Source organism: Ovis canadensis, chromosome 2, assembly GCF_042477335.2.
Source record: "Ovis canadensis isolate MfBH-ARS-UI-01 breed Bighorn chromosome 2, ARS-UI_OviCan_v2, whole genome shotgun sequence".
NCBI lineage: Eukaryota > Metazoa > Chordata > Mammalia > Artiodactyla > Bovidae > Ovis > Ovis canadensis.
The window spans coordinates 61,200,206-61,220,150 of NC_091246.1; the positions used below are offsets into that span (position 1 = coordinate 61,200,206).

Sequence of the window (19,945 nt, forward strand, 5' to 3'; positions counted from 1 at the left end):
GGAAACTATGTTCAATATCTTGTAATAATCTATAATAGGAGATAAACTAAAAAATATATATGCAGTTGAATCACTTTGCTGTACACTCAAATAACACAACATGGTAAATCAAATATATTTCAATAATAGCAATAAAAGAGTGGTGAATGATGAAATTCCAAAAGAGTAAACAGAGATGAGGAAGCAAAAAGAGGTCAGGCCCAGGTCAACAATTGCCTAACATGAACATGATTAAAATGTGTGCTTTAAACTCACACATATAGAGAACAAACTAGTGGTTACCAGTCAGGAGAGAGAAGAGAGGAGGAGCAATACAGGGGAAAGGAATTAAAAGGTACAAACTATTAAGGATAAAATAAGCTACAAGGATAGTTTGCACAACATGGGGAAGATAGTCAATATCTGGCAACAGCCATTAATAAGTATAACCTTTAAAAGCTGTGAATCACTATACTATATACTTGCAACTTCTATAATATTATTTATCAACTATACTTCAATAATTTTTTAAAAAATAAAGTAAAAAAACGTATGCTTTAAGTTACCCAATGGTCTATTCACAAGTGAGAAAGAGAAAGGAGTTGGTTTTGATGGAATATTACAAGTATCTATCCCTTAATCTTTATTTAATTTAAATAAGACAGTATTTCTTAAGATCTATAATTTGAAACAGATATTGTATTATATTAAATTTTATGGTTCTAGTTTCATTAGAATTAGGGGAGGCGTGGTCAGTGAATTCTTTAGTGAAATCAAGAAAATGATGATGAGTTAAGCTGCCCAGTTAGGAAATGTGGGACGAGCATAAAAATAATTTTATTCTGGGAAAGAGGTAGAGGTCTGTCCTGGGATAGAAGGAGAGGACAACCCAAGAGATATGCACAGAAGGGTGTTGTGGGACAATCCATCAACACCACCTGGAGGGTTTCAACATCTCTAATTCTTAATCTCATGGTTTCAAGAATTTATCCAAATTAAAAATTAACATACTGATGAGTACTACTACACAGTTGGCAAAAATAAGACCTGATGTTGACTGTGGCTCAGATGAAGAGCTCCTTAGCGCAAAATTCAGGCTTAAATTGAAGGAAGTAGGGAAAACAACTAGGCCATTCAGGTACGACCTAAGTCAAATCCAGTATGATTATACAGTGGAGGTGATGAATTGATTCCAAGTGATTAGATCTGATAGAGTACCTGAAGAACTATGGACAGAGGTTCATAACATTGTACAGGAGGTGGTGACAAAAACTATCCCCAAGAAAAAAAATGCAAGAAGGCAAAGTGGTTGTCTGAGGAGGCCTTACAAATAGCTGAGAAAAGAAGAGAAATGAAAGGCAAAGGAGACAGGGAAAGATACACCCAACTGAATGCAGAGTTCCAGAGAATAGTAAGATGAGATAAATAAGCTCTCTAAGTGAACAATGTAAACAAAGAGAGGAAAACAATAGAATGGGAAAGACTAAAGATCTCTTCAAGAAAATCGGAGATAGGGAACATTTAAGACTAAGATGGGCACAATAAGGAAGAGAAATGGCAAGGACCTAACAGAAGCAGAAGATATTAAGAAGAGGGGGCAAGAATACACAGAAGAACTATACAAAAAAGGCCTTAATGATCCAGATAACCACAACGGTGTGGTCACTCACCTAGAGCCAGTCATCCTGGAGTGTGAAGTCAACTGGGCCTTAAGAAGCATTGCTACAAACAAAGCTAGCAGAGGTGACAGAATTCCAGTTGAGCTATTTCAGATCCTAAAAGATGATGCTTTCAAAGTGCTGAACTCAACATGCCAACAAATATGCAAAACTCAGCAGTGGCCACAGGACTGAAAAACGTTTTCATTATAATCCCAAAGGAAGGGAATGCCAAAGAATGTTCAAACTACCACACAATTGCACTCATTTCACATGCTAGCAATATTATGCTAAAAATCTTTCAAGCTAGGCTTCAGCAGTATGTGAACCAAGAACTACCAGATGTATAAGATGGATTTAGAAAAGGCAGAGGAACCAGAGATCAAAATGCTGACATCTACTGGATCATAGAGAAAGCAAGAGAATTCCAAAAACACATCTACTTCTGCTTCATTGACTACACTAAAGCCTTTGACTTTGTGGATCTCAACAATCTGTGAAAAATTCTTATAGCGATGGGAATACCAACCAAATTACCTTCCCCCTGAGAAACGTGTATGCAGGTCAAAAAGCAACAAGTTAGAACCAGACATGGAATAATGGATTGTTTCAAAATTGGCAAAGGAGTACATCAAGGCTGTATATTGTCACTGTGTTTATCTAACTTTTTTTTTTTAAATGCAGAGTACACCATGCAGAATGCCAAGCTGCATGACTCACAAGCTGGAATCAAAATTGCCAGGAGAAATACCATCAACCTCAAATATTCCGATGATGCCACTCTAATGGCAGAAAGTGAAGAGAAATTAGAGTCTCTTGATGAAAGTCAAAGAGAAGAGTCAAAAAACTGCCTTATAGTTCAACATTCAAAAATGAAGATTATAGCATCTTGTCCCATCACTTCACTGCAAACAGATGGGGCAACAGTGTAAACAGTGGCAGATTTTATTTTCTTGGCCTCCAGAATCACTGCATATGGTGACTACAGCCAAGTATTACAAGACCCTTGCCCCTTGGAAGAAAAGCTATGACAAATCTAGACAGTGTATGAAAAAGCAGAAACATCATTTTACCAACAAAGGTCTATATAGTCAAAACTATGGTGTTTGCAGTATCATGTACAGATAGGAAGGTTGGACCATAAAGTTGGCTAAGTGCTGAAGAATTGAGGCTTTTAAACTGCGGTGCTGGAGAAGACTCTTGAGAGTCTCTTGGGCAGCAAAGAGATCAAACCAGTCAATCCGAAAGGAAATCAACCCTGAATATTCATTGGAAGGACTGATACTGAAGCTGAAGCTCCAATACTTTGGCCACTTGATATGAAGAGCTGACTCAAGTCTCTGATGCTGGGAAAGACTGAGGGGAAAAGTAGAAGGGGGCAACAGAGGATGAGATAGTTGGATGGCATCACTGATTCAACGGACATTAACCCAAGCAAATTGCAGGAAATAAAGAAGGACAGGGAGCCTGGTGTGCTGCAATCCATGGGGTCACTGAGTCATACACAACTTAAGCAACTGAACAACAACAATGATGATGCTAACATTCATATTAATAAATATTTCCCTTGAACAAATCTAAGCATCTAAATATACTTCTGTTCTTATCAGAGGCAACTCTTTAACCCTTAGCTTATTTGCAGGACAGATATGACACACAATCCTGTCTACTGACTCAGTGTAGAGCTCCATCCATTCCTCTAGTTGGGAGAGCTGGAAACCCATTTCAGAAGTGGCTTCATGATCACCAAGCAACACAGTTTGAACTGAGGTCTTTTTAAAATACACAAAGAGCTCATGCAGCTCTATGTCAAAAAAACCCCAAACAACCCAATCAACAAATGAGCAGAAGATCTAAAAAAGACATTTCTCCAAAGAAGACATACAGATGGCCAAAAAGCACATCAAAAGATGCTCAACATCACTAATTGTCAGAGAACGAGGTATCACCTCAAACCATTCACAATGCCATCATTAAAAAGTCTACAAACAGGAGAACAAGATGGCAGAGGAGGAGGTGAACGTGGAGCACATCTCTCTCCACAGATAGATCAGGAATGTGCTTTCAGACACAGAACTGCACGCAGAACACCAGTTAAGAATAGACAGGAGTACCTGACCAGTAGAAAAGAATATATAGAACCAGGCAAAACTCGGTAGGACAAAGGAACTAGGGGAAAAAACAGGAGTGTTAGTGGGACTGGACCTGCCCTCGACGAGTAGGGGAACTGAAGCAGGGGTCTGATCCCCACAGCAGGGCAACTGTCTGAGTCAGAGGAGAAACATTTAAGGCCGAGAGTGAAACAGCTGATCTGTGGCAGCCTAAATGGAATGAGAATCAGACAGCCCTTGCTGCAGCCATACATATCCTGGACAGGGATGCGGGTCCTCTGGAAGGCACAGCGGCTAGGAGCTGGAATTTAGGGATTGTGGAGCAATCCCAGGGCAAGGACTGCTGTAAACTGTGGAGAGACAGATTGAGGAGATGTGAGGGAGGAGACTGTGGTGTGAAATGCCTGTAGAGGAAAGCCAGGCAGCCATGGAAGCAAGGTGATACTGCTGAGTCACATGCAGGGGATGGAGCCATCACCATAGCCTCTCTCCCGACTCACCAGCATCCCCAGCTGAACAACTGAGAGGCTGGCCCATCAAATGTATGATGCACTGAACTAGAGTAGGACCTCACCCAGGGGACTCCTTTTAGTGACTGATGCACCAAACTACAGAATAGGACCCCATCCAGGGTACACCTTTAAATGCCTGATGCACCGATCTACAGAGTAGGACCCCAGCCACGGGGGCCTCTCTATGTGCCTGAGGCTCTGAACAACAGAGAAAGACCCCAGGAAACGGAGCTCTCTAAGTGCCTGAACAGGCAGAGCTACAGAGAAGACTGGCCAAAGAAGCCTTCTGATCCCCAGCTACAAGAGGCTCGAAAAAAGATTCAGATAGGGCCATAATTCCTGGGACGGAGGCAGTCCGTGTCCCTGCACACTTTCCATCGCCAGGGTTCCCGCAAGCCAAACAGCTGCACCACCTTCATGCTCAACTCTCACTGGGGCAGAGCTGCCACAGGCAAAAAAATCTTGCATCTATACATGCAGGGTAGCTTCAGTCGTGTCCAACTGTTTGCATCCCCATAGACTGTGGTCTGCCAGTCTTTTCTGTCAGGGAGGTTCTCCAGACAAGAATACTGGAGTGTATTGACCAATACTGGTTGCCATACCCTTCTTAGTTCAGTTCAGTTCAGTTGCTCAGTCGTGTCCAACTCTTTGCAACCCCATGACCTGCAGCATGCCAGGTCTCCCTGTCCATCACCAACTCCTGGAGTCCACCCAAACCCATGTCCATTGAGTTGGTGATGCCATCCAACTATCTTATCCTCCATCGTCCCCTTCTCCTCCTGCCCCTAATCCCTCCCAGCATCAGGGTCTTTTCAAATGAGTCAGCTCTTTGCATGAGGTGGCCAAAGTATTGGAGTTTCAGCTTCAACATCAGTCCTTCCAATGAACACCCAGAACTGATCTCCTTTAGGATGGACTGGTTGGATCTCCTCACTATCCAAGGGACTCTCAAGAGTCTTCTCCAACACCACAGTTCAAAAGCATCAATTCTTCTGTGCTCAGCTTTCTTTATAGTCCAACTCTCATATCCATACATGACCACTGGAAAAACCATAGCCTGACTAGACGGACCTTTGTCGGCAAAGTAATGTCTCTGCTTTTGAATATGCATACCCTTCTAGAGCACTGTATTTCCTGCTACCCTAGCCACCAATTTCCCTGAGTACCTGGTGCTGCCAGAACTCCTGCGATCCAAGCAGCTGCACCACCTCCACACCTGGCCTCACAGGGGCAAACCCAAGTCCTCCAGGGCAGCCCCAGGAGCAAACCCCAGTGGACAACCCACATGCAGAGGTGGAAATAAAACCCCAATTGAAATCTAGGGGCAGTGTGGCTAAGGAAGAAGACCCCAAACCTTCCTACCAGCTATACAAGCTGTAGATTAAGTCCACATGATCAACTGGGCAGGCTCTGTGTCTATGGAATTTATAAAAGGACATTGAGAGCTCCCACAAAAGAAAATACCCTAGTTCTGACTGCAATAGAGATTGGAGGCAAGAACACACAGGAGTAGGATCAGATTAGTCTGAGCTGCCCCCACAAGAGGTCCAGAGATCAGCACAGTGTTGGAGGGCATCCTAGGGAGGTGAGATGGACTGTGACTCCCAGCGAGGAAAGGACTCTGACAGCAGTGACTCAAGAAAAACATTTATTATTCCTATGTTTCCACTTGTTTTGTAGATTCTTTCGGATATTTTTTTCTTCTTTCCTTTTCTTTCCCCACTTTGTTGTAGTTGTCAATTTTAATGGCATTATAAAATCTAATTAAGCTTTTGAGATTTTTTTTTTCTCAGTCACATTTTTAATTGTTGTCATAAACCTCTGCCTCTACATTGGGCTTTTGCAGTTCTGTGTATTTTTCCCTTTTTTTCTTTTCTCTTTTTTAAATTTTAATATTTTCAAACCTATTATTTTTTCCTACATTTATTCCTTCTTTTGTTTTTCCTACTGTTCTTTTCCCCTGGCAGCTAATCTTTAATGTATATAAATATTCTCTATCTACCTCTATTTAACTTTGCATATCTATTCTTTCTTTTCTTTCCTCTGAACATATTTGTTAGTTTTATTGTCATTGTTTTATTCCCCAGTTGGCACCTTGATTTAGTTTTGTTTTCCAGCTTGTGCTTTAGTTAGTTTTGTTCTTAACTGATAGATATAATTTTCGGTTTCCTTTGTTCACTGGGTCAATCTATTGTACTCTATTATTGTTAGACTCTTTTGATTTGGTTATGGGTGTATATGTATATGTGTATATTCATTGACACTTTTTACTGTCATCATAAACCTCTGCCTCTACACTGGGCTTTTGTAGTTCTGTGGAGATTTCCCTTTTTTCTTCTCCTTTTTTTCTTTTCTCTTCTTTATAATTGTAACTTTCAATTTTTTTAAACCTATTGTATTTTTCTACATTTATTCCTTTTTTTGCCTTTCCTACTGTTCTTTCCTCCTCGCAGTTAATCTTTAATATATAGAAATCTTCTTTATGTATCTCTATTTAACTTTGCATATCTATTCTTTCTTTCCTTTCCAAGGAATAAAACCACCTTATGACCATATGAAATTCATCATATGAATGAAACTAGGAATAAAACCACCATATTACTCAGCAATCCCACTCCTAGGCCTATACCCTGAGGAAACCAAAACTGAAAAAGATACATGCATCCCATTGTTCATTGCAGCACTCTTTACAATAGCTAGAACCTGGAAGCAACCTAGATGTCCATTGACAGAAGAATGGTTAAAGAAGTTGTGGAATATATATATATATATACACACACACAATGGAATATTACTCAGCCATAAAAAGGAATGCCTTTGAGTCAGTTCTAATGAGGTGGATGAACCTAGAACCTATTATACAGAGTGAAGTCAGAAAGAGAATGATAAATATTGTAAAATCTAGAAAAATGGTACTGAATAATTTACTTACAGGGTAGCAGTGGAGAAACAGACATAGAGAATAGACTTATGGACATGGGGAGAGGGCAGGAGAGGGTGGGATGTATGTAAAGAACAACATGGAAACTTAAATTACTATATGTAAACTAGATAGCCAATGGGAATTTGCTGTATGGCCCAGGAAACTCAAATAGGGGCTCTGTATCAACCTAGAGAGGTGGGGTGGGGAGAGAGATGGGAGGGAGTTTCAAAAGGGAGGGGATATATGTATACATGGCACCCCACTCCAGTACTCTTGCCTGGAAAATCCCATGGATGGAGAAGCCTGGTAGGCTGCAGTCCATGGGGTCGCTAAGAGTCGGACACGACTCAGTGACTTCACTTTCACTTTTCACTTTCCTGCATTGGAGAAGGAAATAGCAACCCACTCCAGTGTTCTTGCCTGGAGAATCCCAGCGACGGGGGGGCCTGGTGGGCTGCCGTCTATGGGGTCACACAGAGTCAGACACGACTGAAGTGACTTAGCAGCAGCAGCAGGGCTGATTCATGTTGAGGTGTGAGAGAAAACAACAAAATTCTGTAAAGCAATTATCCTTCAATAAAAATAAATTAATTTTTTAAAAAGTCTACAAACAATAAATTATGGAGAGGGTATGGAAAAGAGAGAACCCCCCACACTGTGGGTGGGAATATAAATTGACACAACCACTGTAGATAAGAACATGGAGGTTCCCAAAACAACTAAATGCTGAACTATCATATGATCCAGCAATCCCACTCCTGGGAAAAACTATCTGGAGAAAAATATAATCTGAAAGGATATGTGCATCCCGGTACTCATTGCAGCACTGTTTACAATAGCCAAGACACAGAAACAAGCTAAATGTCCACCAACAAAGGAAAGGATAAAGAAAATGTGGTACATATACATAATAGAATATTACTGAACCATCAGAAAAAATGAAATAATGCCATTTGCAACAACAGGGATAGACCTAGAGATTATCATACTAAATGAAACAAGTCAGAGAAAGACAAGCATCATATAATCTCACTCATATGTGGAATCTAATTTAAAAAAATGAAACAAATGAGCTGATTGACAAAAGAGAAACAGACTTACAGATACTGAAAACAAACTTATGGTTACCAGGGAACTCTACTCTGTATTCTGGGATAACTTACATGAGAAAAGAATCTGAAAAGGAATGAATACATGTACATGTTTCACTGAATCACTTTGCTGCACACCTGGAACTAACATAGCATTGTAAATAAACAATACTCCAATAAAATTAAAATGAAAAAAACCTACCATTCTAACACCATTTTCGAAGGCTTGCCGAGTAAGTGGCGCTGGTCCGTCCACAGTCTTGCCATCATCATCTGGACCCCAGCTTGCACTATAAATGTGCACATGCTGGGGATTGAAGCTAACTGATTTTGCTTCAACCATATCCGTGACATCTCCATCCAGCATTCTAACTCCTTCAAGACAGAAAGGAGAAGCAACTCTATTAGAAGCTTTATCCAAACAGACCAAGATATATTTCAATTGCAGCATTTTTAAATGGAAACTATATTGCATGTAAAAGATCAAAACTTCTTTACCAACTGTTCTCTTTTTCTATGTTTCCACATTCTCTCCCTTCTCTTTATCCCTGTCTTAAATGAGTGCTTGATAAAGAGAGCCTCAAGCAATCCATCTTCCCTAAACTTTTCTTCATTAGGTTCCTTGTACTCATAATTGGTCTGAAACATTCTAACCTAAGCAGTCTTTGAAAATTTGGAGAGCTGCCAAGTTGGAGTGCTCCAATTTCCTCCATATTTAATATTATCTCCTAATCTGAAATACTGATGTGAACTTAATATACTACTTCTTTGCCAAGTTATTTATTAAGTCAAATAATAAATGAGAATGCCCTCTGTGCATGTAACACATCAAATAATTCTCAAAGGGTTTTGGCAATGTTTAGTCATTAATCTTCATGTAAGTATTCCCACCAGACAGATAGGAATTTATTATTAACCTTAATTTGCTAAAATAGACTAAAATCTTAAACATAAATTTTATGTCAAAGCTTTCTTTCTTCTTTTAATTTTATAGACTCTCAATAGCAATGAAACATCTAATTGTTAAGTAAACATATCTTTCCTTCAGCTGAAGCTATATACTATCACTGAGACATCATAGTATTTTAAAATTGTATCTTTATAGTCCAAATTTACTCCTTAGGAAAATGTTGTTATCTAGTAGGATTTCAAGTTTTATTGGTTACCAATAAATGAGGATTAAATAATAAAACTCTTAATCAGGCAGCTTTAGAGGCAATGTGGCTTGAGGAACCGGTAGAATATAAAAAATATTCTTGAAGGACATATATATTTTTTGTGCTTTTAAAAATGTTTAACTTAAAATTACAAACATAGAGTGTCTCCTTGGAGGAGGAAATGGCAATCCACTCCAGTATTTTTGCCTAGAGAATCCCATGGACAGAGGAGCCTGGTGGGCTATAATCCATAGGGTCACAAAGGGTTGGACATGACTGAGTGACTAACACTTTCATTTTCACCATGTGGAGACAAATATTATATTGGAAATGAGGATGTCAGCCTAATTCCAGGAACTTCATCTTAAGAAATTCTTCAGGTGATCCTAGGGGAACACTTCCAAAGCCAACAGGATCTACACATCTCTTACAATGTTTTCTTCCCATCTGTGTGTGGCTTTGGCACCAGGGTATACTAACAAAGATGATTGTACATGGGAAAGTGAGAACTTGCTTCTATTAATATCTGAATGTATACTGCTTGGGTTAGGTCCCTGTAGTAAGTATACATATATTTGAGTTTGTGTGTGTGTGTTCATTTCAGTTCAGTCACTCAGTCGTGTCCGACTCTTTGGGACCCCATGAATCGCAGCATGCCAGGCCTCCCTGTCCATCACCAGCTCCTGGAGTTCACTCAGACTCAACGTCCATCGAGTCAGTGATGCCATCCGGCCATCTCATCCTCGGTCGTCCCCTTCTTCTCCTGCCCCCAATCTGTCCCAGCATCAAAGTCTTTTCCAATAATCTATAATTACTAATGGTAATAGTATTACTATATTCTTTCAAAAGGAGATCTTACTATTTAAACTGAAATTGAAAGAAACTTTTTGTAAAGCCTAAGGGAAAGAAAAACAAATATTTTCTGTTTGACAGAATTTCAAAATGCTTTTTTCTGTAGAGATATTCTGGCCTGGTGTTTCTCTTTTTAGTTCTTCCTGACCTAGGTACCAATTTTACAGTTCCATATAGATGCTAATGACCCCATTTTTGCTACTGAAAAATCTTCTTTCATTTTTATTTAAAGAAAGATTTCTGTGTTTGCAACACTTCAGGGGGCTGCTTCAAAGTCTTTGTTTTAATAACACAGGTTAACACAGTCATTTTGCTGTTGGAAGTATTTGAACACTGTTATGCAAACATATGCTTGTCTTTAGTTCAAAAAGGTTCTGAAAATGAGTTAGCAGAACTCTTGGCTCATTTCTGCATCCACAGGAGTCTGGGTCCCGTACCTCCGATCTTGGCGTTGAAAGCAATGCCGACTGTACAGTGAGAGTTGTTTGCTGCGGCGGCCACTTCTCCAGCACAGCGGGTCCCGTGCCTGTAGGGAGAACACACACACACACTTTATTCTCCCAACCTCAGCAAGTCCTTGCCACCACTCAGACCTCAAAGTGGTGAAGAATGTAGCAAGCTGTGGGTGTTTCTGGAACTTCCTACCCATGTGGCACTTAGTCTGTCCATAGCAAACTTTTAGCACTTAATTATATTCTATTTTGGGTTATATTTTTATACGCTTATTTTTTGATATTTTGCTTTCTCAACTAGAAAATCCTCTTGAAGGCTAAAATCAAATGGTATGTTTCTTTGTATTTTCTGAACTTTCAACATCCAACATGGTAACCACTAGCCGCATAGTCTAATGGATACCTGAAATGTGGCAAGTGTGACTGCATATTAATTTTAATTTTAGTTAAATTTAAAAACTAGTACTCAATTATTAGAAAACTTAAGAATGTGAATAAAAGAAGTACTTTGTAGACTGGAAATTTAGATACACATCAAGAATCTCCAATGAAAATTTATCATCTAAAATGGGACTGCTGTAAATAAACACAGAATTTCAAAGACCTTGAGTGAAAAGACACCATAAAATAATGCATTAGCACTTATTTCATATCAATTACATGTCAAAATATCATACTTAATACAATATATTATTAAAACCTATTTCACCTGTTTGTTTCCCCCTTTTTTCTTGCTTTTTGAAGATGTGACTGATAGTAAAGCACAAAATTTTTCTGAAAGATATTCTGTTAATTTTTACCATGATAACAGTTCTTTGAGCACAAAAATCATTTAGCTGAAAGGACTTCTAAGATCTTATCCAAGGATTGCAAAGAAGTGTCAAGTGCAAAGGACAAGCTCTTTAAAAATGGTGGCCTAATAGAGTATGTGCTGAGAATAATTCAAAGGCATGGTTGAGGCTAGAGAAAGAAGGTGAAGACTGATGACTAATGCCTGCTCTGGGCGCAGGAAGCGGGTGACAACCATTGTGGTGTAGTTCTATGATGATGAAATCCAAAGCTCACCTTCTTTCCTACATTTTGAGAAATGAGTTAAGGAGGCCCTGAGACATAAAGAGATCCATCAAAAATAGCTCAACAGTGACTAAAACTCAGGACTCCAAATTCTGTTTTAGTACTATTTATTTTACAGTATATTCTACACTGTCATCATGGGATATAACTACTGTCCGTGCAACTATAAACAAGTTGCTGCTTACAACTGATAGGCACACATCAGTTTATACAAGAGATATACTGCTTTTACCACTTAGGAAATAGATGGGGAACCAGTGAAAACAGTGTCAGACTTTATTTTTTTGGGCTCCAAAATCACTGCAGATGGTGATTGCAGCCATGAAATTAAAAGACGCTTACTCCTTGGAAGGAAAGTTATGACCAACCGAGACAGCACATTAAAAAGCAAAGATATTACTTTGCCAACAAAGGTCCATCTAGTCAAGGCTATGGTTTTCCCAGTGGTCATGTACGGATGTGATAGTTGGACTGTGAAGAAAGCTGAGTGCCAAAGAATTGATGCTTTTGAACTGTGGTGCTGGAGAAGACTCCCTTGGACTGCAAGGAGATCCAACCAGTCCATCCTAAAGGAGATCAGTCCTGGGTGTTCATTGGAAGGACTGATGCTGAGGCTGAAACTCCAATACTTTGGCCACCTCATGCGAAGAGTTGACTCATTGATAAAGACCCTGATGCTGGGAGGGATTGGGGGCAGGAGGAGAAGGCGACAACAGAGGATGAGATGGCTGCATGGCATCACCAACTCGATGCACATGAGTTTGGGTGAACTCCGGGAGTTGGTGATGGACAGGGAGGCCTGGTGTGCTGAGGTCCATGGGGTCGCAAAGAGTCGGACACAGCTGAGCAACTGAACTGAACTGAATGTCATCTATCTCCTTCTACATAAATATTAATCTATATATCATTTAAATGGTTACAATTATTCTTTACAATCTTTTAAATTTATATTAAATGGCATAAGCATATCTACATATACCTATATATATATATGTGTGTGTGTACATATACACACACATGCATCATAATTTTATTCCTAGAAATTTACCCATTTTTCGCTAGTATTAATAAAATATAAAAATAATAGCTTGTATATACATTTTAAATATCTTGGGATAAATTTCTAGAAGTGGAATTACTGCATCCAAGAGTACAGAATATACTGTCATAATGTCAACAGAAGATGAAAGTAGTATAACTGAACCTCATAAAAATGGCAAGACTGATAAATATTACTACAAAATACCAAATTGTTATGCATGACAAAAAGAAAAGATAGGCCATAGGCCAAGTTGGATGACAAAAGGAAGAATGGAGAAAATATCTAGACAAATCTCTGCATACATAAAGCCCTATATATGAGTTTTTCAATCTTTTTCATCCTTGCCACACTGAGTTGAAAAATATTATCTCATCGCCACTTCCCTCTTTATCCTTTATGATTACATTTGTTGCTATGCATCTTTTCAAATATTTATTAGCTATTTCTATGTCTTGCCTTGTGAATAACCTCTTCATGTTTTTTGCCCAAATCACTCATTGCCTTTCCATCATATCTGTTATAAACATGTTTCCAAATGTTTTATTTGGAACATGAAAATCTTGTTTATGGAATTTTTAGGTTGTCATACACAATATTTAATCTTGATATACTCATAATTATCTTGCTCCCTGATACTGGGTTATACCACTTTAATCATTAGAAAAAACAATCTCTTTTTAAAAAAATACTTCTTCTGGAACCCCCTTGCTAAACTACTAATTTTCCCCTGAGCATAGCAGTTATTTACTATGATTTTTTATTAGCCTCTTGTTGCATATTACATCCTGGTGTAGGTTATTTTTATTCAAATGTCAAATTCCCTTTATGAGCTTACTGTTTTTATACTACATTGCATCTATTATTAATTAATACAAGTTCTACAGGAGCATAAGGACATCTGTTTTTAATTCTGCCCTGGTTTATTCTTAGGCCCATGGGTTATTGAGAAGTATGATTTAAATTTTTTGAATGTTTGTAACTGTTATATTTTTTATAATCAATAATTTCATTAACTTATGATAAAATAATTTTTATGAAGCAATCATTTGAATTTTGTGAGAAAACAAAATGGTGAAGTATGTGATCAATTTTTATAAATGTTCTATGTGGTTGAAAAGATATGTATTTTCCAATTATTCTAGATAAGTCCATCATGTCAAGCTTGTTCATTATTTTGTGGATTTGTTAATATTCTTTGTGGTTCTATCAATTTTTATTGCCTTTAGAATGGAACTATCAAATCTTTTTAGTGAAACAAATTGTTTATGAATATGTAATAACAATTTGTGTTTCTTAAATAAAATTACAGATATCTGGTTAGTATTTAAACTATAAACCACTTGATCCTTTTACTTTCAAATATTCTATGTGTGGATTTTAAAAACCTCTGTCTTGGAATTCCTAAACCTGTAGTTTAACATTTAAATTTTCAGAAGTCTCAGCTAGTACCTTTATAAGCTAGTACCTTGATGTATGCCTTTATATCATTCTATGGTTCTTAACAGAATTCCAATTAAGCATACATTAGACCTTTTCACATTTTTAAAATCTTTATCTCACCTTCAGGCTTCCCAAATACATTGCTCCTTTGGCTGTGTTCTCTGTAACTTGCTCAGTTCTATATTTCACTTATCCTGTCTTCAGCCATGACTAACCTGATACTTAATCCATTCACTGAGTTATTCTTTTCAGATACTATACACTTTATTTTTGAAGTTCTTTTTTCAAATCCCCCTGGTTAATTTGGATAGTCAATTTTTTTTACAAATGCTTTTCAATATTTGTTGATACAAATAAATTATATATAAATAATAATTCTAAGTAGGTGAATCTACTATTTGCATTTCTACTATTTGCATTTTTTACTGGCTTGTCTTTATGGCAGTGTTTACTCCATGCATTTAGTGAACTGTCCATTTAGAAGACTGTGCTGTTTAGGCTTTTATCTTTGTGAATTCTTTGAGGATGGTATGGAAAACTCATTTAAAACTCATTTAAATTCACTTCTAACACATGCCTTGGGCCACACCAACCAGGACCTGTTCCACCAAATTAAAAACATGGGACATATGAGTAATGTGGATTACAGGTGCAAATTCCACAAGAACTGTGAGTTAGTCTCAAAAGCAGTTACTTATTTATCCCTTTGTCCCACGTATTAATCAGGGAGAGAAAGTCAAATACATCCTTCCACTTCCCATGTAGGATTTCTTTTTCTATGTTTATTGCACTGAAGACAGTACCTCAGGGGTTCCACTTTATGCAGGTCTCAGCCCTTTGGACCAAAGCCTTGTCTTCTGCTATCTCTGAACTTTTAAAATTCAGTTCCAGGCTGGTTGGGATTGGTTAGTTACCTTGGGAAATGCCTGGTGTTGCCCACCTAGTTTGTAGATTTGAGGTTTCTCAGAGAAATACCCTAGCACTCCATAGCTCAACCATGCACTAAAGAGTTCTTTAATATTTTCCCATGAGTTTTAGATATACTGTGGGAGGAAAGATTTAATTGAATATCTGTTCTGCTGCTGCCAAGTCACTTCAGTCTTGTCCAACTCTGTGACACCCCGTAGACTGCAGCCCACCAGGCTCCCCTGTCCCTGGGATTCTCCAGGCAAGAACACTGGAGTGGGTTGCCATTTCCTTCTCCAATGCATGAAAGTGAAAACTGAAAGTGAATTTGCTCAGTCGTGTCCGACTCTTAGCGACCCCGTGGACTGCAGCCCACCAGCCTCCTCCGTCCATGGGATTTTTCAGGCAAGAGTACTAGAGTGGGGTGCCATTGCCTTCTCCAAATATCTGTTCTACCATATTACTAAAAAAAATAGAAGTAACTTGGTTCTGTATTTCTAAAAGCCCTGCACATATTATGTGCATCATTCATGTACAGTGAATGTTTGTAAGTGAAGAACACAGTGAGTATTTTCCTTATAAAAACATTTCTTCTGTAAAAGGCTCTACATCATGATATGTGGACTATTTTGAGGAGACAGGCAAGCTATACTCTACTGCTGACACATATATTTTAAATATCAGTTAAATCATATATTTCAGCATACTGTAATTGAGGGTCCAAATTGCAGCTCAACTACATTTAAACAGCCCACTCTTCAGATGACAATGATCATTATTCCAAGTAAAGTACTAGTCATCTTTTTTATTTTTATATCTTAGTTAGACTCTGTTTTGACATGGATTTTAAATAGATCATAGAACAATGGATATATCATCATGACCTATTCAAGCATGTGATCATGACTCAATTTCTTCCTTCTCCCAAAAAACAAAGGGTGGTCAACAAAAAGTATATTCATGATGTCAGTAAATATGAAAGTCACAAAACAAACAAAACTCTGTTTTTCAGATGTAGTTTTCTTCAGACATGACTGAGTGTGATCATTTAAAGTATTTTTAGCATAAGAAGAAAGACTTAGTAGATTTTAGTCTAGAAAACAATATACTCATTAGATTAAGCTTGGACGCACATGTACCTAAATAAAAATTTTACTATCCAAGTCCCATACAATGTTCTTTGGAAAGAAAACGAGTCACCTGTTTAACTTTATTACATATGTTCACAATATTACTAAGAAACATATTTTCTGAGACCTCTAAAAGATGACCCAATTACGTAAATTATAAGGATATATAATTCAAGCACTTAAATTGAATAGCATCTAAAATAAAGTACATGCAGAGAAACTAGGAATTAAAAATGCATCAGTTCTCTGAATCCCTTAAGGATGTTGTTATGTCTGCCCTAGTAAGTGTAAAATGTTGTGTTATGTAAAATTATGTATTATGGAACCTTTGCTTGAATAAATGATTTCGGCTCTTAAGGAGCATCTTGATTTAAAAATCACATCTGTCTTTGTCCTTTCCCTTTTTCTTACTCAGAAATATAAGTTTTCTCATCTGCTACATTACATATTCCCAACAAGAAACCACTGTAATTATAGGTCTCAAGAAATTTTACCTTGGCTATCTGATTGAAAAGATGGAAAATCAGATCAGAGAGTGCCTGTTGAGTCATTTCTCTAATATTGTGAGCTCATACAAGTGAAGTGAGGCTAGAACATAAATTTGTGGGGTCCATTACATCTTGCTACATAGTAGTACTGCCTTCACTTTCGTTTGCTTTCTCCTGCTCTAGTCACACTGCCTTATAAACTTTTTTTAAAATTTCATATGTGTTAGTAGGGATGGAAACATTAATTCATTTGAGATTTACCATGAATCTGAAAGTAAGATGTGAACAAGCTCAGCAGTGAGTCACAAATATCAGGACACATGCATGAGGTCTCCGGTTAGTGATCACTACATTGCTTGAAATTACACTTGTATGGAATCAAGCAATGGCAAGTTGGAGAAAGACTACTTTCTACGTCTTTTCTTTCTTAGAACAAATATCTTCGGCTGTTCATGGATTCTGTCTCCAGGCTTCTGCCCCCACTGTTTCTAGTCCCTTTGACATCTGATGTGTCCATTCACCTTGGCATGTTTTGATTTTGTTTAAATCTGAGTGAAACCTTCCATCTGAGCTTATTTCAAAGCCCCTTAGAAAGGCACAGGAGAGTAAGAATAGTGATATGTTTGAGGTATTCTCCAATATATCATGCAGAGCCTTTCTTTCTGACTGTTTGTGTAGCTCTTGATAATATTACCACTTTGTTTATATCACCCTCTCCACTTCTCAAAGTATTTTAACCTCATCTGGTTCTCACTTCAACTCTGCAAAGCAAGCAAAACAGACACTACTTCTCTTATTGCAAGAAATGTAGTCAATCATATAGTGATTAGTAGGTATAAACTGTGATGGGGTAATGACTAGATCTGGGTCTCCTGGGCATAGATAAATTAATGCCTTTTACTCTTGCAGCAAGACTCACAGGGGCCCATATTCCTAAGCCTTTGAATGATGGCCAAGATTTCTGGACTTCCTTGCCACTACCCTGTTTATTCTGTGAGGTAGAGGCAACTACTTCCTCGTTAGTAGTGATGACAGCATATTTGACAATATATTTTATAGAATCTCCAAACTAAATTATTCACCTTGAGCTATAAGGAGCAAATGCTGGGAATCTTAAAAATGAAAACTTCAGAAGAATGGGAAATAGCTGAAAATAGGTTTTCAGTCTATCTCCAGCAAAAAGCTTAAGGAACATGTTGGCAGCAGGGAGGTGGGGGGGGTGGTGCGGGGGAAAGGGCAAATGAACATTTTTAGGGAGAAAAAAAGCCACAAGTCAAATTTCTGATGATTCGTTTTTGTGAAACTATTAATAGTTTCTGATGTGATGACAGTTAAACATAGTTGCTGGGGCTTCCATAATACTAAATTTTTTTTAATATACTAGGAAGAAATTCAAGAAAATGCATTCACAATAACTGCTATGGATTGAATGTTTCTGTCCATCCTATCCCAAGCCACATATGGAAACCCTAATTCCAGTGTGATGATATTTGGAGGTGCGGCCTTGTGGAGACAACTAGGTGATGTACGGTAGTCTTACGATGGAAAGAGTGCCTGTATAGGAAAAGACACAAGAGCACTGACTTCTCTCCCTCTGCCATGGAAGAAGGTAGCCATCTACAAGCCAAAAGCCAAATCTGCCAGCACCTCAATATCAGAATTCTCAGCGTCCAGAACTGTGAAAAATCAACGTTTGTTGTCTAAGCCACCCAGCCTACTCTGTTAGAGTAGCCTGAATTAAGACAGTGAAGGGCACATAAGATATGATTGTATTCACAGGCCTTTTGATAGCCTAATATGCAAAGAAATTTAAACGTGAACTTAAATTATGACAGTTTTTATACCTAGCAACACACATTATGAATCCTCCTTTTGGCTGTCAGGAGTAATATATACAATATTTGAAGAGATTAATAAAAGCATTCATCAATTGCTCCAAAGCCTAATAGATACGTTGCAGGCAAGGAAAGAAAATGAAAAAATACAGTATTAGAGCATTATGTAGTAACAGAATACTACTAAGAATTAGCATCAGAAATATAATATGCAAAAAAAAGAAATATAATATGCAAATGACTAATAAGTATTTAAAAAAAGGTACAGAGTATTTCTCATGGATGGTTAAAATTATTGTCAATATGACACACATACACATGAATACACCTAAATACTTGGAAAATATGAATAACATGTATAAATTGCATTAATGTAATTTTCCTGGCTTTGATATTTTGCTATAATTACACATGTTGCTACCACTGGGGAATTTAGGTGAAGGATATGGGGGATCTCTACTATTTTTTAAACTCGCTGTGAGTTTATAATTAAAGTTTAAAAATCATGGTTCATGTTTGGGAATGCATGTAAGAATTAAAGATTTTAAAATTTAAAAAATAAAAAACTAAAATTAAAAAAAAAATCATGGTAGGTTTGAAGAATTTGTACAGTTATTATAATATTGATTGTAATCCAAGAAGATTTCAGTCAGAACCTAAAATACTGAAAATAAATAAATCTCAAGTGGTCAAACTGTTTTAGAATTTTTTTCTCACCTCTGCCATTTTCCTTCCTCCTTAACTTCCCCAGCCTAGGAAAATTACTTCTTCATTGCTAAATAAATTCACTGTTAAACATACTAGCTCACATTTAAAGGAAAGAATACATAGCTTGGTTTATTAGAAAACCTAGTTCTTTACCTCACTTCTGTTGCTTTCCCAACTATAATGTTCTATGGAACGATGAAGTACAATAAAACCTACAGCAGGTTAACTCACACACACTTCTATAACAGATAACCCTATTGTATAGCAAAGGGAACTATATTCAGTATTTTGTGATCATCTATAAGGGGAAAGAATCTGCAACACAGACACACTACATGGAGTAAAAACTTGTTTGTGTATATATATATATGTGGGCTTTTCCGGCAGCTCAGACTGTAAAGAATCTGCTTGCAATGCAGGAGACACAGGTTTGATCCCTGGGTCAGGAGGATCTCCTTGAGAAGAGAATGGCTGCTCATTCCAGCATTCTTGCCTGGAGAATTCCATGACAGAAGAGCCTGGTGGGCTAAAGTCCATGGGGTTACAAAGAGTTGACTACGACTCAGGGACCAACACTGTGTGTGTGT

General features: G+C 37.7%; 1 protein-coding gene across 3 annotated transcripts in view; it reads right to left on the reverse strand.

Annotated features, from left to right (window-relative positions):
- The window catches only part of PCSK5 (proprotein convertase subtilisin/kexin type 5), a 503,732-nt gene that overhangs the window by 312,434 nt on the left and 171,353 nt on the right, over positions 1-19,945 (reverse strand). For all 3 annotated transcript variants that reach the window (XM_069576329.1, XM_069576328.1, XM_069576330.1), the window contains exons 6-7: positions 10,721-10,809; positions 8,477-8,649 (exon numbers count right to left, since the gene is read on the reverse strand). In XM_069576329.1, the coding sequence (XP_069432430.1) occupies positions 8,477-8,649; positions 10,721-10,809 (262 nt within the window). The remainder of the gene's footprint in view (positions 1-8,476; positions 8,650-10,720; positions 10,810-19,945) is intronic.